Source organism: Prionailurus bengalensis, chromosome B2 (genome assembly GCF_016509475.1).
Source record: "Prionailurus bengalensis isolate Pbe53 chromosome B2, Fcat_Pben_1.1_paternal_pri, whole genome shotgun sequence".
NCBI classification, from domain to species: domain Eukaryota; kingdom Metazoa; phylum Chordata; class Mammalia; order Carnivora; family Felidae; genus Prionailurus; species Prionailurus bengalensis.
The window spans coordinates 17,733,113-17,757,609 of record NC_057349.1 but is presented as its reverse complement, the minus strand read 5'-3'; the positions used below and the strand labels follow the sequence as shown (position 1 = coordinate 17,757,609).

Below are 24,497 nucleotides of genomic sequence, written 5' to 3'. Positions count from 1 at the left end.
AGAGAGCTCAGAGGAAGGCAAGTCCATTATATCAGAGGACTGCACGAAGGGAGTCGAGACGCACGTACTATGCATTTTGACCCTGATCCTTGGCATCGACCTGAATGTTGCCGAAGGATTTACAACTTGTTTGGTATAAAATCTGAAGAATTTCAAAAAATCAAAATAATTGTTATTAAATTCTTTGGCTGACTGGGCCACAGTCCAATCACCTCCACCCACTTCGCTAAGGCTCCTCTCCTTCCAGATGTCTATGTGCAGGTCCTTTGCTCTAGGCACATCCAAGTACCTGAAGTTCCCCCAATGCCCCATTCTCGATCTGTGCCATTGAAGGTGTTCCTCCTTCTGCCTGGATGACTCCTGGTAGTTTTTTGGTTTTCCCTGACCACTCTCCTCCCAAACTGGTCAAGATCCTCTGTGCCCGGCACACACGAGGCGCTCAATAAGCGTCTGTGGAATGCACGTGGTAAGAAATGAATGAGTTTGTCAAAATCATACCAGGAACAGGGTTAGCATACATCAGGGGTCTACTTTTGACCTCTTCTTTCTTTCACAACACTCTTCTTTGACAAGTTCAGAGAGTTCTCAGAATTATGAATATATGAATATACAATGGCGAGGAAAGAGTGTTGGGGAGTAGGAAGAGAGAATGGAAACACTGAAAGATCTGATAAAGTATCACTGTATTATTGAGCAGAGGGATATTCAGGCAGAAATAATTCCAGAATTGTAAAGAGAACCAGGATCCAGCGGAAATCAGCTAGCTAGACTCTAAAATAAAGTATTTTTGTTCCAGATTTTAAAAATTTATTTTGAGAGAGAGAGAGAGAGATCACAAGCAGGGGAGGGGCAGAGAGAGAGAGAGAGAGAGAGAGAGAGAGAGAGAGAGAGAGAGAGAGAATGAATCGCAAGCAGGCTCCACACTGTCAGTGCAGAGTCCAACATGGGGCTCGAACTCACACTGTGAGATCATGACCTGAGCGGAAACCAAGGGTCGGATGCTCAACCGACTGAGCCACCCAGGTGTCCCTGATCTAGATTTTTAAGCGATGGAGATCAGTGTTTAAAAGTTACAAATTTCAATGATGTATTTTAATGGTTTTCCAGAATGCTGTCAGGGGAATAGGTATGCAGTCACCTGCTATGTCTATCCACTGTGGGTGGTGCTTCCGGCTCACCTCCTGGCTTCAGAATCCTCTGCAAACTGCTGGGGCAGTCCACTTGGCACAAGAGCCTGAGCAGCATCTTGGGAGGAAACGCATCCTACGGAGGGTCACTGGTCAGATACTGACAAGGCTGTCTTGGTAACGAAGCTTTGCACACAAGAGTGGTAATGTTAAGGGTTGTCACTTGGGACTCTTCATGGTTCAGTCCCCTGTGGGTCCCAGGGAGAAAGAATGTACTCATGAAAAAAGAGGATGTGCTTAAATCTACCTAAGACATCGGGGTTGTAGGAGAGGAGTGCTCTGCAACCTCCCCAACACAGAGCAGAAAGCAACAGACAGGCCTTCTCAACTTTTCCAAGGACTGCTGTGTGGAATCTGGGCCCTGCGAGGCTCCTCTGCACCGGCAGTGGGGCCCAACGGAGTCTGGAAACCCGACGTAAGCACCAGCCATCTCTGGCAAGCAGTGACGCTGGCCATCAGCATCCTGCAGATTTAGCGGCGGATGTCTGGTAGCTGTGGTGGCACCGGCCCTCCCCAACAAAGGGGGATCTGCTCGAGAGGAGTATCCCCCAAGATGTCCTGAAACAACTGGCCAGAATTATCCATGAACGTGAACTACTGGAACTCTTGAAAGAACTGCCCAGGTATGGCTGTATGTCAAAGGTAGACGATACCGCAGGGAATGTGTGAGGAGCTGGGGAAGGAACTGGCAAGATGTAAAAACTAGTACAAAGTACCGCGAGCAAGGGTTCACGTGTGGATCTCTGGAGCACAGAATGGTCCCTGGTTAACAAAGATAGGAGACGAGTATATCCAAATTGGTAAGTCTCAAAAATAGATTTGAAACACCTTAAAAATGATTTGTGAATTAATTCACTGGTCCCATAGATATTCGCCAAGTTTAAGGAAACTCACATTTTACTCAACAAACGTATTCATAATGGTGAATATAATAATATTAGTTTATTTCCATTACTTTGCAAATTATGGCCTTCTCTCCAAGAGCGTGGAAATAAAATCCAAAAACCCATTGCTTTCATAACATTCTGGGCTCATTAAAAGACACTGAATAACTTGCCAGTTTTGAGTGACTAAATGAAATCTGCACAAGAAAACAAAGAGTGTCAATTTCATAATTAGAAAATAGAGTCTTTCAGTGATTCGATACTGAATATGTAAGGAACAGAAAAGGCCAGTAACAATGCCATTAAGGTTGCGATTCAAGATACTTGTAATGATTATTACAACTTCTACTTCCACAGGAAGTAGTGAGTGAATATAAAACTCCTTGGAGATTTAATCCAAAGCCAGACAGTTGTATCCAGGACACCCTGGAACTGGACCAGTTTCTGAATTTGGGGACATGGGGAAGAATAAAGCTCTTTCACAATTAACAACAGCAATGAAAGGAGATTCTGTTCGTATGTGCCCTGGTTATCAAGTACGGACCAGAGGGGAAGCAGGTTGGTTATTCTGCATGTGTAAGTGGCATCCTTTTGAATGTGAGAACAGAGGAAAGCTTTTAATGATTTCTTGGAAAAAAAATGAGCCAGATTTTATTTCTAATTGTTTAAGCAATAATCATACCTACCTATATCTGTATGTTCTATTTTCTCCCTATATATTTTCTATAATATATTTCTATAATATATTGATTTCGGCTCAGGTCATGGTCTCTTGGTCATGAGTTCAAGCCCCGCATAGGGCTCTGTGTTGAGCATGGAGCCTGCTCGGGATTCTCTCTCTGCCCCTCTCCCCCACTCACACATGCTCTTTCTCTCTCTCAAAAAAAAAAAAAACAAACAAAAAAAACAAATAAATACTGTCTCTGTTATAATAAGATTATACAATAAAAATTATAATAGAGAAAATACAATATTTTATTTTTATTTTTTAAAGTTTATTTTTATTTATTTTGAGACAGAGACAGAGAGCAAGCAGGGGGAGGAGCAGAGAGAGGAGAGACAGAATCCCAGGCATGCTCCGTGCTGTCAGTGTAGAGCCCGATGCGGGACTCGATCTCATCAACGGCGAGATCATGACCTGAGCCGAAATCAAGAGTCAGACACTTAACCAACTGAGCCACTCAAGCATCCCCAATTTTTCTTTTTAAATATAGCTTTTTAGAGCTGTATCATTCTAGAAATGTTAACTGCTATAGTGTTTTCCCTCCCAACCTCTAAAAGGCAAGGATAAAGCCAGTAACATTAAGAAACAATGATTCTGGGCAAGAGAAGCAGTGGAGGAGAAACATTCCTGGGTTTTCTTCAAGAAGATTCTGGATGCAGACTTGTTTTTGGAAAGATACGGCGGAAGCAGCAACTGCAAGTTACAAGAGCCTGGCTTCCATTTCTGCCACCTGACAAATGCTTCTACCTGTGTCTCAAATAGTAGCCCAAATTAGCCTCTGGAGAAGTAAAGACTTAAGGAAAGTTTCCTAGTCTTACTGAATGAAAATAAACGTGTGTTGCATTTGAACATATCAGGAAAGTTAAAGAAGATGTCAGGCTACGAGGTTTTTGTTTTTTTAAAGGAGAGAAGTCTGGCCAACTCATCTACATAGCTTTAAAACAGCCCTAGGGGGGCGCCTGGGTGGCGCAGTCGGTTAAGCGTCCGACTTCAGCCAGGTCACGATCTCGCGGTCCGTGAGTTCGAGCCCCGCGTCGGGCTCTGGGCTGATGGCTCAGAGCCTGGAGCCTGTTTCCGAGTCTGTGTCTCCCTCTCTCTCTGCCCCTCCCCCGTTCATGCTCTGTCTCCCTCTGTCCCAAAAATACATAAAAAACGTTGAAAAAAAAATTAAAACAGCCCTAGGACTGAAACTGGAAGTGACTCCCACATAGGCTTGAAGGTCAGATAATGCTGTGCTGGGCTACACAGAGGGCCGGGCAGCATGTGGCAGGAAACGCTTTGTGATTCTCCTTGGCTGTCACAGGAGGAACAGGCCAACTCCCACATGAATCCCAGACTCAGGGATGAAGCGTTATATTGCAGATCTCTGGGACAGCCACCAGGAACCTGATTCTTAAGTAGACAGTCTCCTTTGTTTCACTAGACAAACTAGGAATTGTGGGAAAATGGGAGCTGTTTATTAGTATTTTCTTCATGCCCATTGTCTCATTAATATAGGCCTCTTAAGTCCAAGAGACTTAGAAGGTAGCAGCTGGTGACAATCAGAAGGAAAAAACCTTATAGTGCTTCCTTACAACTGCAAGGAAAACCTTATAATACTGATTTGCCACTTTTTCTAGCTCTTCCCTCTGAAGGACTGGAGTGAGTTGTTGGATTTTCACCTAACTGTTCATTCTAGCTTACTACTCCTTCAGTGTCTAGAATTCTCTAACATAGGAGTCACCCGAATAGGAGTCCCTTGAATGTATTCACACAGAGGGCTATTTAACTCCATGACAACAATGGTCACTTTGGCTTGCGTCTTTGAGAATAAAACACATTGATGTCAAACCTGTAAGGACAAGCTTGCGTGCACTTAGCAGGATGTCAGAATGTAGGATAAACTCAATGTTATATATGTATACATACAGATATGTACATATGTACATATATGTATATATGTATAGATATGTACATATATACACATGTACATATACGTATACATATATACATATATACACATATAGATATATATACATATGTATATACATATATACACATATACATATGTATATATGTATACGTGTATGTACATATGTACATATATGTATGTATATATATACATACGTTAATTAAAAACCCTATTGATCAAAAATGAGCTTTCCCAATTCCATGGGATCTCTTAAAGAGAATGCCCATACATTTAGCCACTTAGAAAACATAATTGCTTCATTATAATGTCAGTAACTGTCATAATGAAGCAGAATGTGAATTAAGAATGTGAATTAAGAAACCCAGGTTCTTGTCTTAACTCTGGCACCAACAAGTTCTGTCATCTTGAACCTCATTTACATAATACAGGGGAAAAAAAACACCCTCCCTTCTTAAGATGACTGAATTAGCTGCTGTTAAGTGCCATTTGCTTAGAAACAAAGATCTTATGACAAGTATTCGTGAAACACTGATATGCCTTAAGATGTCCTACTGTACTTTAGAATCAGTAAAATAAGTACACCTTTATCCATGTGTAATTCTAACATGATCAGTGGATTAATGAAATGACATTTTTATCTTTAGCCACACACTTAACTCATACAAAATCGCCTCTAGCTTTGGACAACATATCAAAATTGAAGAAATAACAGGATTTACTGCCAGTTTATTAACTGTAGCCTGGTTTCTTCATATGAATTTTAACAAAGCTATAAGGAGTATTAATACTATATCTAACAGAGTAACTATCCCTCTAAAGAGGAACTGTCTTTCCTTACATGGAGACGTAATATCTTTAGGTAGAACAATTACATCTCCATTTCGCAAACTTAACATTTCTGTGTTTTGTGAAAAATAACTTTTAAAATATTAGAGTAAAAATTAACATATTGGGGTTCCTTTCCCATCACAAAGCACTACAAAGTCATAAAAATTAGCCCTGCATAGTCCAGAATTTTTGTTATGAATAGCCACATAGAAAGGAGAAACACGGATTGATGTTTTAAACCTCAGATGAATCAAGGGGCAGTGTACTGGCTCTCATAATATCAGAGAATCACAGACCCCTAACTCAACTTTCCACCCAAAGCTGGAAATAACTGCTTTCTACAATAATTCCAATAGAAGTTCACCCATCGTACTGGAAAAACTCCAGAGAAAGACTTCTCACTACTTTGCAAGGTAGCACATTCAGTTTTTAAAATGTTTTTTGTTTTTGGGGAACTCTTATTTTGAGCTAAAAAATCTTTCTGTATTCAAGTGTTACCCATCAATCCTGCTTCTTTCCTCTGACATCACACACAGCTAGTATTCTTTTTCACCTGAGAGCCCTTCAGACATTGACGACAGGCATTTCACACCATGCTTCAGCTTTCCTGGCTAACCAGCCTCTGTAAACCCACCTGCTCCCACCCTCCCTTCCTCCCCTCCCTCCTCCCTACTGTGTCCTCTGACCTTCCCTTCCTCCTTCCAGCCACAAGCATCAGTTGAATGTGTTAGGTAGTAGACATATGTCCATATGTAGCACAAGAGCTCTAGACCCTTACACTCTTCGCCATTCCTTTCTGGATTTATTCTAGTTGGTCAACGTCTTAAAAAAGTGAGCCCTCAGAAGTGAACATTCCCAGAATGTGACAGAACTATTACCTCTTACTCTGAAAGCCATATTTCTATGGAAGTAACCATTTCCTTTTGCTTGTAACTAGATAAAAACTTCCCCTCTGATACCATTTCTCCAAATGGACCTAATTTGGACTTTTTTGGAGGGGTGGGGAGAATCTACAGACACTTGGATTTCTCTTCTCTTCCATCCACCAAATGAGGGCTCTGAGTTTCTTTATAGCAATGTATAAATTGCTTTGGTTGCTTTGAGGATTTGGTTTTGCTTTAGATTTGGATATAGTATTTTAACTCCATGATAGATTAAAACAGGTCCGTGTCGTGGCTGCCCTGAAAAGCTACTACTTGACTGAACTATTTACTGACTCCTCAGTCTGGCCACTTTCTGTTTTTCGGGGTTTTTTTTGTTGTTTTTTAACATGAAATTTATTGTCAAACTGGCTCTAGGCTCTGAGCTGTCAGCACAGAGCCCGACGCGGGGCTCGAACTCACGGACCGTGAGATCATGACCTGAGCCGAAGTCGGCCGCTTAACCGACTGAGCCACCCGGGCGCCCCATAGGGTATTTTTTTCTTAAAACAATACATCTAGGAGTTCCTAATTTCAGAAACAGCCTGCAATTTCTTCATTACAGGCTGATTGATTTCTTCATTACAGAAACTACTGGTGACAATAATAAATGAAAATTGTTAGAAAGTGCTTAGTGGGTACTAACTTGTATTTACTGGGCATATTAATATTACATCCTACTATCTCACTTAATTCTCTCAACTACTCTGCAAGATAGGCATTTTATCTCCCTTGACGGATGAGTAAAGTGGGGTTTAAAGAGGTAAAGCAAGGTGCCTAACTTCAGAGAGGTAGTAAATCATGATCCACCACTGTTTACAGGAATGCTCTGCCTTCCTGCCACTCACTCACACGGGTGTCTGGGGCTGGTGGGGGGGGGGTGTCACTTAAAGCTATGGTTCTAAGAGGTAGCCTGGCACCGTGTGGTCCGTTGCAAAGAATGAGAGTTCACAAGGGTCCTAGTCTTGATTCTGACACTCAGTGGCATTGTCTCCGAGCAGTATCTTTGCTCTCTATAAAATGAGAAGAGTAACCCTAGTTTCTGAGGATTGCAAAGACATCTATGATAGGCTGGACACTAAGAAGAAGCTAAATAGACAATCATTCATTCAGTGTCCTGCGTTTTCAAATCCCAATTCAGGGGCATACCTTATTATCTCCCACTGCCATCATACTTGGATAACCTAAAGGGAGTGACTACACACACACACACACACACACACACACACACACACACACACACACACACAATATCCCTTCTTTAATTCGTGCTTGTCTCAACAGTGAAAGAGTTCTGTACCTTGAAAAAGTGCTCTCCAAGCATGTGCTATTATGATGATCACCATCTGGGATGCTGCCAGAAGTTCCTCTGAAGGTGCTCAAAAATTGAAAGTGTAATTATTCTATTTTATTTGAAAATGAACTGATAGGGAGTCAAGCCATGCAAGACACTAGAAGTCTCCCAGATAGGAAAGAATTTTACGTTGGAGGGCATCAGGGACTTTGACCAGAAACCCAGAGACTTCATTGTGTTTGGTCCAAAGCAGTCCTCCAGCCTTGCTGGGACCAGTCCTCGATGCAACAACTTCACACCAGCCAGGCTGGCCTATTCGCGGCCCTCAACATGTCTGATGGCTCTTCTACTTTTCCCACCCACCTCATCTTAGTCTCTTCTAACACTTTCTCCTCCTAGATCGGGCAAAAAGTCCTATATTGTCCACTTAATTTCGTTTTACCCATACACTTAAGTTTATAATCAATTTTCACTACTTCTAAACTGACAGGGGAAAGGTGGGAAGAAAAAAGTAGGGAAACAAACATGCATTCTCTTTCCTCATTATTTCCAATACAGTCTACAAATCCAATTTGTATGGATTTAGATTATTATCCACTCTACATAAGGTTTTAGTAACTGAAATAATGACAATCCAGTGGGAAAGGCAGAGAGAAGATATGTTTTCTTATAGGGTAAATTTTTAAGGATTAAGGCATTAGATTAAGCACCATTAAGAAGCTCAAGACATAGGCAATTTGATGTAGGCAGCTGGGCAAACAGCTAAGGTTTAATCTGATTATGTGCAGCTCCCAGGATTTTCTCAGGTTATGATTCAAATCCATGCAACAATTTTCAAACTACATTCCGTTCCATAACATGAGTGCATCTATAGGTAAGAACTATTCAGCAGGAAAAACGGTTTTGAAACTAGCAAGGAGCTTGGTTTTTCATTTTTCGCTAATTAACAGACCCCATGCAGCCGGAAGAGAAAAGGAACTAAATATCAGAGAATGAAATTTTTATTACTCTTTCATTCTCTCCAGAAAAAGTCCTGAATGTTAAACTAAAATCCATTGCCACAGGAATATGAAGATTTTAAAAATGTACGTAAATGTAATCTAGTTTAACAATAACAACAACAGGGGCGCCTGGGTGGCGCAGTCGGTTAAGCGTCCGACTTCAGCCAGGTCACGATCTCGCGGTCCGTGAGTTCGAGCCCCGCATCAGGCTCTGGGCTGATGGCTCGGAGCCTGGAGCCTGTTTCCGATTCTGTGTCTCCCTCTCTTTCTGCCCCTCCCCCGTTCATGCTCTGTCTCTCTCTGTCCCAAAAATAAATAAAAACGTTGAAAAAAAATTAAAAAAAAAAAACAATAACAACAACAAAATCTCTATTCCAGGCGCAGAGAAAAAAAAAATTTAGGATTGTAAAGATGAATCTGATTAAGTTTCTGTGGGTAACAGCCCCAGTTTTGAGTATTCATTATCAGCTAGCTTAGCTTGCATATTATGAGGAACTTTGTATGTAGGTTATCTCATGTGACCCAATCTCCACCATGTGTCATTATACACATTTTATAGATGAGGTAATTGGAGTAGAGGAATTGAACCCACGAGTGTGTGGTTCAAGAAAGAAGTTTTTCAAATGTTGACAACGTGAAAACAAGGGAATACTGACATATTAGTTCGACCCCTTTATGACCTCCTTATCCAGGCTCTCCCAGCCCAGGTATTATGGAAATCAGGTTAATCTTCTTAAATGACGCTTTCATCATTTGACTCTCCACTCCAAACACTTCATTTACAAAATCTAGAAGGAACTTCTTAGATTCAAGACTCCTCAAAAATCTGACTTGACCCATCTCACAATGTTGGTCCACAGCCTTCGCGATTCAAGACATTTATTGAGCATCTAATGTAAGCTAGGCTCTGCGAGGATATAAGGCCCTGTCTGTAAATTGCTCACAGTAGAGTATTTCTCAAATATATCTGTTATTGCTCTGTGGATCCTTACCCAGTCATCTCCCCTAAATGGAATGTTCTGCTTGATTCTACATTCACCCTTTTTCTTATGTATCAAAATCTAACCTAGTCAAGATCCAGTGTCGATCCCAATCCCTTCATGAAACATATGCTAACTATGTTTGTTAGTTCATTCCTCTGATCCCCTAGAATACCAGATTCCAGATTTACGTGGACTTGATTCCTGGAATGCAGATTCCAAAGCCCCTCGCTCAGAGATTCTGATTCAGTGGGTATGGCTTCATCCAGTATGGGAATGTGCATTTAAACACCTGTCTAAATTCCCAAGTTCTGGCCCCCATCTACCCATGTCACTTCCCAGACAACTGGTTTAATTTTTTCTCCTCTCACTGAATTGACTCATCTGAGTTCTCTGGTGTCACAGACAAAACCTTGGCCGCAGCCTTATCAATCCCGATGATTTTGGCTCCTCAATTACCAACCACCTCCTGGTCCTGATCACATTCTTGGCTCAATAAAGAAGTTAGCCCTGATGTAGGCTGAGACTATTTTTATTCTTTTTTAACTAGTACGGCTGCTTTGCACTGGTGAGCTTGAAACAGACTTCAGGCAGTTAAATCTCAAAAAAAGTTGCAGCTCATGCCATTTCTTTTTAGGAGTCTGAGTACAGAAAAGACCAAGGGGAAGGGGGGAATGCTTACCCTGAAACATTCAAAGAGGTAACAATTCCCTAGCCCATGGAGAAAGGGATGTGAATTGGCCTCTAAGGACAATCTTGACTGGGATGTCCTAGAAGTGGAACCGAGTATTTTCTGAGAGCCCAGCGCACCCTCCTTAAGCATAACTGCACCACTGACAGTAAAACAGTCACAAAATATGCAATTCCCCAAATCAAGGAAGCTGCTGGCTCCAAGAGAATGAATCTTCCCTGTAACAATTTAAGGAAAGCCCCTGGAATGAGAGCAGAAAAGGTCAAAGTATAGGCTCCTTCTTTGTCCTGCCATGTCTTGGGGAATACTGCACAGACCTCTCATAGGCAAAGAAAATAAGCTGTTCAGAACTTTTCCCGGAAAAATGAAAATGGCCTAATTTTATTTTTGCATTATGGACAACTTCTGTTTTCTTCTTTAAAGGTTTGAGTTAATTTTTAATCTGACTCTAACTAACTCTATCTAACTTCAGTGTAACTTAACAGTCAATAAACCTTGGACCCTACTAAAAGACTCAGGGTCCCCAAGTGGCCTTAAAAGCTGTTAAACTCAAAGATTCTATTAACCAAATTCTGCTCAGCAATATGGAAAAATCAATAACTTAAGTCTTTAAGTATTGCAAGTCAACTCAAATGATAAACTGTCAATATGAAACAAAACTTATGTGCAAAGCTACCACTCGTCTCTCTGATCAGTGTCTTAATACTGAAGTCATTCTATTTAAAAACAGCAACCACTTTATTTAGTTGAATATTTATTACTTAATTGTCTACTATGAGTGTCCTATTTATTATGCTAAAAGATTACACTTGTAGAGTATGTATATGTACATACGTTGTCCATAATCACTTCCACTTACAAAAACACTTTCCCTTGCTGGCTCCACTTTCCACATATTTGAAATGGATCTTTAGGTTTTACATATTTGTGTATATACGTGTGTATATATGTAAGTACATACCTATGATCTATGTAATATGTAAATACAAATATTATGTACATAAATACAAACATATATTTACCTATCTATCTATCCATCCATCTATTCTTATAATTAATGGGGAAGAAACTACATGGGGAAGTCATTCTGATTTTCCTATTGTCACCTATGATAATGGTAAAAAGTACTATTGCTTTCATCAGATTTGTATGAGAAAAGTACATTTACACTGGCTCATGGATAAATCTATATGGAATACAATAGGTTATATTTTTGGAATCAGAAGGTTTATATGTGGTTTTGCTACCTCTAGTATGTGACTTTGAATAAATCACTTATCTTTTTTTGAAACTCAATTTCCTCACCTATAAAGTAGGTATACTGATACAGGACTTGCCTCTCTCAAAAGTTGTTTATAAGACTTCAAAAAAGATAAATGTTTTTTAATGCAATTATATACACATTAACTGATTAATAAATATAAAATAATATTACCATGCTTATAGTGTATTTAAGCGACTGAAGCCAGAAAAGACAACATATATGTAAAAGCCAAAATAATTACTCAGTAAATCCACAAATCATAGGTTTGTTTATACTACTATTAGGATATTCATTTTTTTTAAATTTCGGTAAGAATTTAACACTGTTCTAGATTTCATTATGTAAAGATAACAACATAATCTAGCCTCATTGACAAATTATAACAAGCAAATGTAACTATAGAAATGGATACACATTTTAATTTCAATAAGTATTTATAATAAAATTATACATTTCATTACTTAAAAAGGACATAACCTGACCCCTTCCACAAATACAATGATTGTGAAGTATAAATATAGTTGTAGGAATACAGATGCCTTATTCACTGAAAGGTTACACAAACATATATGCATGGATAAAACAGCTACATTACTGAAACATGCCTAAGCTAAAATGTGATAAAAAATTGTGAATGCATTAAGAGATACTAGTCTTTAAAAGAACTGTACTGTGGGTATGTTTGCAAAGCAGACTGATGAGAAAAGAGCACTGCACTGGGAACCAGGACAACCGGCCTTCACTTTATCAGCAAACAACTGTTTAGCATTTACTATAGGTCAGACATTAGCCTAGATGCTTGAGATGCTTTACTGAGCAAGGCAAACAAAAATCTGCCTTCATGAAGCTTGTAAACAAAGGGGGACATGAAGGGACAAAAATCATCTCACATAATAAGTAAACTAGTAAGATGTACAAAGTGCTATATAAATGAGTAGTCATTAGATTGTAAGTACTATGAAAAAATACAGCAGTGTAAGGGGATCAGGCAGGTGTGAATATGGCAGGGCAGGTTTTAGTTTTAAATAGAGTGGTTAGGGCAGGTCTAATTAAGCAGGTTATGAAGCAATAACTGAAATGAAAAATACACTAAAGGGAATCAACAATAGATTAGAGGATGCAGAAGAACAGATCAGCAATCTGGAAGACAGGGTAACGGAAAGAAAGCACCCAAGCTGAACAGCAAAAATCAAAAAGAATAATAAAAGGAGGATAGGTTAAAGGATTTCTTGGACAACACCAAGGAAAGGAACATTTTCATTATATGTGTCCCAGAAGGAAAAGAGAGAAAGTGGCAGAAATCATATTTAAAGCAGTAATAGCTGAACACTTCACTAACCTAGTGAAAGAAACAGACTTCTAGGTTCAAGAAGCACAAAAAGTTTCAAAGAAGATGAACAAAGGAGGCCCACGCCATGGCACATAATAACTAAAATGTTAAAGATTACAAAGAGAGAATTTTGAAAGCAGCAAGAGAGGAGAAACTAATTACATATGTTCATGGTAAATCTCAGGAGGCTGTCAGCTGATTTTTCAGCAGAAGCTTTGCAGGCCATAAGGGAGTGGAATGATATATTTAAGGTGCTTAAAAGGAAAATGCTTGATGCTCTACCCAGCATCAAGATTATCATCCAGAATAGAAGGAACGACAGACAGTTTCCCAAACAAACAAAAGTTAAAGGAGTCATCGCTGTTAAACTGGCCTTACAGGAAATGTTACAGGGACTTCATTAAGTGAAGAAGAAACAGTCGTAATTAAGAAAATTAGGAAATTTTCAAAATTAGAAAATTATGAAAAGACAAAATTTCATGAGGAAAGGCAAACACACAGTAAAGAAAATAATCACTTATAGAGCTACTATGCATATAACAGAACAAAAGCAGCAAAGTCAATTATACATTAAAAATTAGTTAAGGGAACTCGTAAAATAGAAAGATGTAAAATATGACAACAAATATGTAAAACGTGATGCAGGAGTAAAAATAGTTTCCTTATAATGTGTGTGAATTTAAGTGACCATCAACTTAATATAGACTGCCATATATTTCAAATGTTATTCTGAACCTCATGGAAAGCACAAACCAAAAACCTATAATAAATGCGTTTAAAAAAAGAGAGAAAGAGAGCCAAACATAACACTAAAGAAAGTCCTCAAGCACAAGGAAAGAGAGCAGGAAAAAAAAAAAAGAAAAGAAAGAAAAGAACAGAGAACTATAAAAGAAAAAAAATCCCAGATAACAATTAACAATTGGAAGTATGTATCTATCAATAATTACTTTATCTTTATATATTTTTTTAATGTTTACTTATTTTTGAGAGAGAGTGAGAGAGACAGAGTGCGAGCAGGAGAGGAGCAGAGAGAGGGAGACAGAATCTGAAGCAGGCTCTAGGCTCTGAGCCGTCAGCACAGAGCCCAATGCAGCGCTTGAACCCCCACCTCGAGATCATGACCTGAGCTGAAGTCCGACCCTTCACCGACTGAGCCACCCAAGTGCCCCTATCAATAATTATTTTAAATGTAAATGGTCTAAATGCTCTAATCAAAAGATGTAGGTTGGGGGGGGGGGGCTGGGTGGCTCAGTCAGTTATGTGTCCTATTTTGGCTCAGGTCATGATCTCACAGTCCATGAGTTCGAGCCCTGCATCAGGCTCTGTGCTGACAGCTCAGAGTCTGGAACCTCCTTTGGATTCTGTGTCTCCCTCTCTCTCTGCCTCTCCCCACTCACTTGCTCTCTCTCTCTCTCTCTAGCAAAAATAAACATTAAAAAAAAAAAGATGTGGGATGATTGAAAAAAAAATGATTCATATATGCTGCCCACTTCAGATCTAAAGACACATACGGATTGAAAGTGAAGGGAAAAGATATTTCATGCAAAGGAAGGAAAAAAAAAAAAGCCAAACTAGCAATACTTATATCAGACAAAACAGACTTGAAAACAGAGATGGTAACAAACAAAGACTGGCATTACATAATGATAAAGGGATCAATATAACAAGAGGGGTGGCAGAAGAGGGGGAAAGAAAAGATCAATGAAACCAAAAATTGGGTCTTTAAAAAGATAAACAAAATTGATAAACCTTTAGCCAAACTCATCAAGAAACAAAGGGAGGACCCAAATAAATAACATCAGAAATGAAAGAGATGTAACAGCCAACACCACAGAAATGCAGAAGATTATGAAAGATTACTATGAAAAATTATATGCCAACAAACTGGACAACCTAGAAGAAATGGGTAAATTCTTAGAAATGTACAGTCTTCCAAAAGTGAGTCAGGGAGAAATGGAAAATCTGAACAGACCAATTACTAGTAACAAAATTCAATCAGTAATCAAAAAACTTCCAGTAAACAAAAGTCTAGGACCAGAGGGATTCACAAGTGAATTCTACCATACATTTAAAGAAGAGTTATCATCAATTCTCAAACTATTCCAAAAACAGAAGAGGAAGGAAGCTTCCAAATACATTCTATGAGGTCAGCATTACTGTGATACCAAAACCACACACTACCAAAAAAAAAAAAAAAAAAAAAGAAAGAAAGAAAGAAAAGAAAAAAGAAAAAAAGAAAGAGAAAACTATAGGCCAATATACCTAATGAACATAGATGCAAAAATCCCCAATAAAATATTAGCAAACCAATTCCAACATCACGTTAAAAGGATCACCATGATCAAGTGGGATTTATTACAGGGAGCAAGGATGGTCAACATCTGCAAATCAGTCAACAGGATATACCACATTAACAAAACTAAGGATAATAATCATATGATCATGTCGATAGATGCAAAAAAGCATCTGACAAAATTTAACATCCAGTTGTGATAAAAATGTTCGACAAAATGTGCTTAGAGGGAATATACCTTAACATCATAAAGGCCATATATGACAAACCAGAGCTAATATCGTACTCATTGGTGGAAAAACAGAAAGCTTTTCCTCTAAGATCAGGATTAAGACAAGAATGTCCACTCTCACCACTTTTCTTCAACATAATACTGGAAGTCACAGCCACAGCAACCACACAACGAACCAAAATAAATGGTATCCAAATTGGTAAGGAAGAAGGAAAACTAGTTGTAGATGACAGGATACTATCTATAGATAACCCTGAAGACTTCACCACAACACAATTAGAATAAGTGAATTCTGTAAGATTGCAAGACATAAAATTAACATGCAGAAATCTGTTGCATTTCTATATCCTAATAACAAAGCAGAAAGAGAAACTGTGAAAACAATTCTATTTGTAACTGCACCAAAAAGAATACTTAGGAATAAACTTTACCAAGGAAGTGAAAGACCTATGCTCTGTAAAGTATAAAACACTGATAAAAGAAATTGAAGACACCACAAACAAATGAAAAGATATACCATTCTCATGGACTGGAGGAATAATATTGTGAAAATGTCCATGCTACCCAAAGTAATCTACAGATTCAATGCAACCAACATTGAAAATGAAATACAACAGCATTTTCACACATCTCAGAACAAATAATCCTAAAGTTGCTATGGAACCACAGAAGACCTTCAACAGCCAAAGCAATCTCGAGAAAGAACAAAGCTGGAGGTATCACAATCCAATTTCAAAATATACTACAAAGCTACAGGAATCAAAAGAGTATGGTACTGGCACAAAAATAGACACAGACCAATGGAACAGAGCAGAAACCCCAGAAATGAATTCATGCTTATGTTGGTTAATTAGCCAATGACAAAAGAGGCAAGAATATACAGTGGGGAAAGACCATCTTTTCAATTAATAGTGCTAGGAAAACTGAACAGCTACATGCAAAAGAATGAGGCCGGACCACTTTCTCACACCATACACAAAAAGAAACTCAAAACGGATTAGAGACCTGAATGGGAGACCCCAAACCATCAAATTCCTAAAAGAAAATATAGGCAGTAATTTCTTTGACATCGGCCTTAGTAATATTGTTCTAGATGTCTCCTCAGGCAAGGGAAACAAAGGCAAAAAAACACTATATAAATTAAAAAGCTTCTGCACAGTGAAGGAAACTATCAACACAACACAAAGGCAACCTGCTGAATAGAAGATATTTGCAAATGATACATAAATAACATGAAATTCAACACCAAGAACCACCCCCCCCACAAAGAATCCAATTAGAAAATGGGCAGAGGACCTACCTGAAAAGAAATTTTTCCAAAGAAGACAGACAGCTGGCCAGGACACATGAAAATATGCTCAACATCACTAATCAAATCGAGACCACAATGAGCTATCATCTTACGCCTGTCAGCATGGCTAGGATCAAAGAGACAAGAAATAACAAGTGTTGGAAAGCAAGTGGAGGAAGAGGAACCCTCTTGCACTGCTGTTGGCAATGCAAGCTGGTGTAGCCACTGTGGAAAACAGTATGGACGTTCCTCAAACAATAAAAAATAGAACTACCATATGATCCACTAACTTCACTACTGGGTATATGCCCAAAGGAAACGAAAACACTAATTCGAAAAGATATATGCGCCTTTTTTTTTTTTTAACTACAACGTTATTTATAATAGTCAAAACATGGGAGCAATTCAAGTGTCCAGCAGTAGATATGCAGATAAAGAAGATAATGTGGGGGCGCCTGGGTGGCGCAGTCGGTTAAGCGTCCGACTTCAGCCAGGTCATGATCTCGCGGTCCGAGAGTTCGAGCCCCGTGTCGGGCTCTGGGCTGATGGCTCAGAGCCTGGAGCCTGTTTCCGATTCTGTGTCTCCCTCTCTCTCTGCCCCTCGCCCGTTCATGCTCTGTCTCTCTCTGTCCCAAAAATAAATTAAAAAAACGTTGAAAAAAAATTAAAAAAAAAAAAGAAGATAATGTGTATAAATACACAACAGAATATTACTCAGTCATAAAAAAAAACAATGAGATTTTGTCATTTGTGACAACACTGTAGGACCTAGAATGTTACGCTAAGTGAAATAAGTGTGACAGAGAAATACAAATACCACATGATTTCATGTGTATGTGGAATAAAAAAAAAAAACACAAAGCAAATGAACAAAGAAAAGCAGAAACTGACCCATAAATACAGAGAACTGGCGATAGCCAGAGGGATGGGGCATAGGGGATGGGCAAAATGGGTAAAAGCGAGTGGGAGACATAGGCCTCCCTCCAATTATGGGATAAATAAGTCACAGGGATGAAAGGTACAGCATGCTGAATATATATGGTCAATGAGAGTGTGCTACTGTTGCATGATGACAGATGGTAGGTATGCTTATGGTGAGCACAGCATAACGTACAGGTTTGTTGAATCACTACGTCATACACCTGAAATTGATATAGCCTTGTATATCAGCTATACTTCAAAAAAAAAAAAAAAAAAAAAAACAGAGCGAGAGAGAGAGAGAAAACTTCTCTACTGTTTCCCAAGACTATTTTGATCCTAAGATCTGTTTTCTCTCAACAGTTAAGAAAAAAAAAATCATATATAAAAAAAAAAAAAACAACAAGAAGAAGAAGGCATTCAGAAGACAGCCACACAGCTCTCTGGCAGAAAGATCCAGCCAGCCAACCAGCGGGAAGAGCCAGTGTAGAGGCTCCACTGATTCTGCCAAAACGATCTCGTGAAAAAAAGAATACCCCATTTTGCAGGTGAGTAAACAGTGTCTCAGAGTGGTGCGATTAAGGGAACAGAGCTAGTCAATAACAAAGCCAGGACTAGAAAGAAACCAGGTTTCTTGACTCTTGGTCCAGTGCCCTTCTTCTGTCTCGTACCTTTGTTCACCAGGCTCGAGGAAAGTGTTCTGTCTCCTGCAAAGCCCCAAATAAATGTAAGGTGTCACCACTGCTGCGGTTGTTGTTGCTATTATTATCATTCATCGGGTCCACTGATATTTCTTGAAAGGTAGCTAAAGCTCAAAGAATAATTTCACTGTCCCTTCCCATGGTTGATTTTTCTCCTTCCTTTATCTGTGCATCATTCCGTAGGTGGGTCATTTCAATAACAGATTTTCAGGTAAAGGAATTACGTATCTTTGGATATTTGATAATGGTGCGAAACCCAGGAATAAGGTATAAAATAGAAAGTGTAACAACGCACAGAAGAGCCATGAGAGAATGGAAGAATGTGAAGCCCAGCACCTGGGCGGTCCTGGGCAGTAGAGAACTTACCTCTCTCCAGAGGCAGGAAGGAGGCACAAGGAATGGGAGCACAGCACAGGAAGGCAAGAGGGAAGCCTTGGAAATATATTAGGGCTAGAGCCCCCCACCTTTTGTTTTACTTTAATGTTTATTCATTTTTGAGAGATGGGGAGAGACAGAGCATGAGTGGGGGAGGGACAGAGAGAGACGGAGACATAGAATCCGAAGCAGGCTCCAAGCTGTCAGCACAGAGCCCGACACAGGGCTCGAACCCACGGACCGCGAGATCATGACCTGAGTCAAAGTCGGACGCTTAACCGACTGAGCCACCCAGGAGTCCCTAGAGCCCCCCCTAATTTTAAGCTACTAACTGAAAATGAGGCCTCTGGCCTTGAAATAATGGACCTCAAGGAAAAAGGTTAAAAACTAAGGGACCACAAAGGAGGAAACCTGTTAAAAAAAAAAAAAAAAAGGCAAGACTAGTGGATAGGGGGTTGGAGAAGAGAGGAGACATAAAGACATTTTCAAGTAAAAATGTGAGATTCTACACGAAACAATAGAAGAAGGAGAGTGAGAATCAGATTTCAGACACAGTAGACTTGAGAGCTGGTGGAATTACTAACAGCCGAAGGGAACAGAGAGGACAGGGTGAAAGGCGAGTAGCTGACTTTTAGTAACACGAGGTTTAAGGTGGCAGTGCGATTCTCAGGAGCGGGGAGGGTCCGGCAGGTTAAGAGGGAAATTTGGAAGATGAGTATCATTTGGGGCTGTTTTGTCTGCACAGTAGCTTCTAACCACATGCGGCAAACCAGCACTTGAAATTGTGGCTAGCCTGAACTGAATGTGCTGTCGGCATAAAACACACAACCAGATTCTGAAGATTCCATGTGGGAAAAAAAAAAAAAAAAAAAAAAAGAATGTAAAGTATCCAATTTTTTTTACATGATTACATGTTGAAATAATATTTGCATGAATTAGGTTAACAAAATATATATTTTTTAAGTTTACTCATTTATTCTGAGAGAGAGAGAACCAGTGGGGAAGGGGCAGAGAGAGAGAGAGAGAGAGAGAGAGAGAGAGGGTCCAAAGCAGGCTCTGTGCTGACAGCAGAGTCTCTGATGCAGGGCTCAAACTCATGAACCGTGAGATTATGACTTGAGCTGAAGTAAGACGCTTAACCAACTGAGACATCCAGGCACCCCATAAATAAATATATTACTAAAATTAATTTCACAGTTTTACTTTTTAGTGTGACTACGAGAAAATTTAAAATTGCATATGCAGCTTGCATATTTCTACTGGACAGTGCTGATATAGAGCAATACTAGATACGTTTCAGAATCACGTAAAGGGACAAGAACCCTGAGGTGAATCACAGACATTATTCTGAGGTCTTTCAACCAGAAACAGTCAGATAGGGGAGAAAGAACGCATGTCATTATAAAAGATAATATTGTCTGAACACTCGAAGAACTACACTAGCCACATTTAATGCGTTATCTCATTTGTTCCTCCCAACAACCTTATGAAATGATATCATTCTTCTTTTTTTTTTTTTTTTTTACAAAAAAAACAAAAACAAAACAAAAGAAAAAAACACTAAGTTCTAAAGAAGCTAATCTGCCTAAGGTCACACCGTGAAATCTTGGTGTTGGGAGTTCAAATCCTTGACTGACCCCAGATCTCAAGGTCTAAATTGCCACACGAATTCCAGAACAATTTATACTTTGCAATTCTTAAATTGTTAGATTTTAAATGGTCATGTTGAAACTAACAATTTATTAGAATAGTCCATTGTCAGGAGTCAGCGACATACCAGTGATGTCCCAATTCGATAAAGGAAAAATACAAATGTGTAAAAATTTTTAACTTCAGAATTTTGCCGAGCTACTCATGTTGGCATATTTTCACCCCGTTTAGCTGCAATAAGAGATTACTGGTGCAAACTCTTGCCTCTTATCAACATCTACTCCTAAAAATCCAAAACTTTCAAGTTAGATGGTACATTGTCCAAGGGAGATGATCCTGGGCACGACCCTCAACAGAAGGGCCCTGTTTTCTGAATATAACTAAATATAGGATATTGAGCCACTTATATTTTAAACACCCTATGGAGTATCTGACCCTCCCCAATGGTGATTACAATGTTTTGAAGGGATGAGTTATACAATTTAAAAAAAAATGTTTTTTTAAGGGAGCTGGGTTAAATTTCAACCGTTTGTTGAAGGAACAAAAATTTAGCTTACCCAACAGGATAATTTCTACGCCTTGAAAATGCCATCCTTTGAGGAATATAAAGAAAAAAAAAACAGCTTGATTTTTTGACTGGAATCATTGCATAAAATCTCCTAGAAATATAAATTGGGATCAAAAGAATAAGGGGTCTTTCATGTATGTTTGGTGGTTGGATTTAATTTCAAAGACAGACTTGTTCCTTCCTTTACATCTTTACTTTTTACTACCTATCTGGCCAAGACAGCAATTATAGAACCGCTAAACTTGAACAGTGATGGCTATAATAATCACATCATTTTCAGGAACTTGCCCATGTAAATTTTACTACGCAGTTTGGCTCAGATTGTAAAAACACATGTATCCAGGCTTAAAACAAAGGATTGCTATCCATTTACATTATAGAAATGGGAAAACAAAAGGAATTTGAAGGAAAAATATTTGCTTTGGAATAAGATTAATTAGCAGACCTCGTGATAGGCTGTTCATGTTGGACTTAGATCCAAAACAGTATCCTTCTGAACGGACCTACTAGTTTATTTTTGAATTTAAACCCCCCCCCCCCGGAAACCTTCCCACTCACAGCATCATTTTTTTTTGAAGTGTGAGGACTTGTACGTGGACACATATATAAAAAGATCTCCTCTGAAAACCCAAAGTTTCTGAAAAACACTTTCCTATAAAGGTAGCATCACAGTAGTATAGGGTAGTGTTTGTAACAGCTAGCCCTTTATTTCGGTTCTTTTAGATTAATTCCCATGACTCTTCCATCCAATTAAGGCGATATCCTTGGACTTGTGTCCTTACTCATTACAATTCATAATAATTTGTAACAAAGGCTCAGGCCCCCAAGGAGAGAGTCTGCTAGCACTAAAAATGCTTTGTCCTTCCCCGTGCAAAGGTGTTAAGAGCATGAAGTGATAGACCCAGGTATTGAGACGGCCAGCTATATTTTCATCATTGAGGGTCACCACGCTGAGTCCCTCCTTTCCAAGAGTATCCCTCCTCTCAAACTTCCCTTGAGATTCTCATCATTACAAGCGTCAACTGGATAATCCTTGTAACTGCCTTGCCGCTTCCCCTTTTGTACATCATCATTAGCATACTGTTTTATTCGGTTAATTTCCTCTTCGATGTACTGATCACACACTATGGGCCAGGCACCGTTTAGGTACTAGAAATACAGCAGTGAACAAAAGGACAAAAATCTCTGCGCTGACACATTCTAGTGGGGAACACGTTCAGTAAACAAGGTAAACAAAAGAGTGTGTTAAATAATACATGACGAAAAGAAAAAAAAAAATGAAGCAAAAAGGGTAATATGAACTGTGATGGCTGCGGTAGGAAAGACCGAAATTTTAGACAGAGTGGCCAGAGAAGGCTTCACGTATAATAAATAGTAGATGGTATGCGCCTGAGAGGATAGAGAGAGCAAAATCCAGGACTGATCAGTGTCAGCTGAAGTGGGGAAAAGAAAGGAGATTAGCATATTTTAACATGCCCGGTAGTGGAGAAGAAACCATATGGAAACCACATCACTTTCTCTTTTTGTAGTCCCAGAAACAGGTTCTTCTGCCAAAACTCTCAGGCAGTTCACGGGATACGGAGGCACGGGGACACACACACGGACACACGCACCCCTCTCTGTCCAGGAACAGAGCTTAATGGCCAGCAGAAAGCGTTAAGAATTCAGAGTCAAGTACTGGCCTGGGAAACCGGGAACGAGAGTAGTTGTCGGAAAGGACACACCAGGACCCCCCGCCACCCACCCCCCCATCCCCGTTTACAAAAGGAAACCTCCCCGACTCCGCGATGCAACCCCAGGGAGACCGGGGCAAGCACGCAGACACACCCCCGGGATTGCAGGCACGGTGCAGGGAGGAGAGGAGGCACGGATTCAACCGTTAGAGACAAAACCCCAGAATTTCCCGAGGCAGAGTCGGCACCGCGCGAGGGAAAGGCCGTCCCCCACTCCAGGGGTCGAAGGCCGGGGGAAAGCAGGGTCCGGGGGACGAGCGGGAATGGCCGCCGCGGGAGCGGGGGGCGGTTTCGTCGGGCATCCCCGGCGCCCGGCCGGCCGCGTGCTTGCAACAGGGGGCTGGACGCGAGCGGGCGCCTCGAGGTGCCGGGGCGGGACCGCGGCCCCGGACAAAGATCCCGAGACCCCGGCCTCGACCCGGCCCGCGCGCCCCCAACCCAAACGTTCACCGCCCCCTCCCCAGGCCCGCCCGGCGCGACGGGTTCCAGCGGTCGAACCCGCAGCTCCCGCGCCGCCGCCCGCCCGGCCCCTTCCCGCCCAGTGCGTTGGTCGAGGAGAGAAAGGAGAAGGGCGCCGGCGGCGCGCGGCGCCCACTCACCATGATCCGCGGCGGCTGCGGCGCGGCGACCCCGGCGGGCGGCGATGCGCTGTCCAGGGTAGCCGGCGTCCCTCTGCCCCGCGCTGCCGCCGCGCCGGCTCTACTTACCCACGCCCACACCCACGCCCGGCGCGCGCACGCCCGCCCGCCTCCCCGCCCCCTCGGGCTCGCGCTGCTCCCGCGCGGCGCTCCGAGCTCCAGGGCCGTTTCGGGCGCCCGCCGCTCCCCGCCCCTCCCCTCGCCGGGGCCTCGCGCGCCGAGGCGCGAGGAGGGCGGCGGGAGCGGGGCGGGGGCAAGCGAGACGGAGACCCGGGCGGCCTCGCGCGCCCCCTCCCGGGCGCCCGGCTCCGCCCTCGCCGCCGCGGCGCCCCCTGCCGGGCGGGCGGCGATTTGCAGGCCCAGCCGGCGCCCGTCTCGTGGGATGGCCCAACGTTCGCAGAGACTCGGCGCGGACCCGCCGCCCGCCTCTGGCCGCTGCCCCCCCACTCCCCCCCCCCCCCCGGCGGCTGCGGCGGCTGCGGGGACCAGGGGGGCTGTAGAGGGCCAGGGCGCTCCTGGTCCTCTTAGTTGGACTCCGCGGTTTCAGGCACGCGTTAAAGGAGAATGGCCCGAGCCCGTGCAGGTTTGCGGGATGTGGGTGTTTTAGATCCAGGTCTATCGGTCGGGTTCTGTTTGGCATGAGGTCCGGAGTGGATCAGTCTGAGCCGGAGCCTCCTTGTCCCCCACGATGCTGTCTCCAGAGGGTCTTATTCCAAGGTCTTCTTAGCTAATGCCACCGATGGTTAGTTTAACCCTTAATTGTGAATAGAAAGTATGGCATCTTAGATCCTGGGCTTCTAATTTTTTAAAATTTGTGTTGCCCGAGTGAACGATGCTGAGAAAGGTAGACTTGTGATTAGCGTTAAGAATGTGTGCTTGCTTTTTTTTAATGTGGCTGATCCGGTAAACTGAAATGCAAGCAAAGGTGAATGTGTTTGTTGACAGTCCGGAACACCGTATCTGCATGTGCACAGAGGTACCTGCAAATACGCCTAGCATCCATACCTGAAGTGTTGCAGGTGTATTTGCAATTTGGTAAAGCAGCAAAGTGAATAACCAAAGATGTCAGAGCTAACTCTTGTC

At 41.3% G+C, this 24,497-nt stretch overlaps 1 protein-coding gene across 1 annotated transcript in view; it reads right to left on the bottom strand.

The window, feature by feature from the left end:
• Window positions 1-23,513, bottom strand: part of ELOVL2 (ELOVL fatty acid elongase 2) — a 67,291-nt gene extending 43,778 nt beyond the window's left edge. The window contains exon 1 of the mRNA XM_043590828.1: window positions 23,376-23,513. Coding sequence (XP_043446763.1) covers window positions 23,376-23,378 — 3 coding nt within the window. The 5' untranslated portion in view covers window positions 23,379-23,513. The remainder of the gene's footprint in view (window positions 1-23,375) is intronic.
• Between the last annotated feature and the right edge of the window lie 984 nt (window positions 23,514-24,497).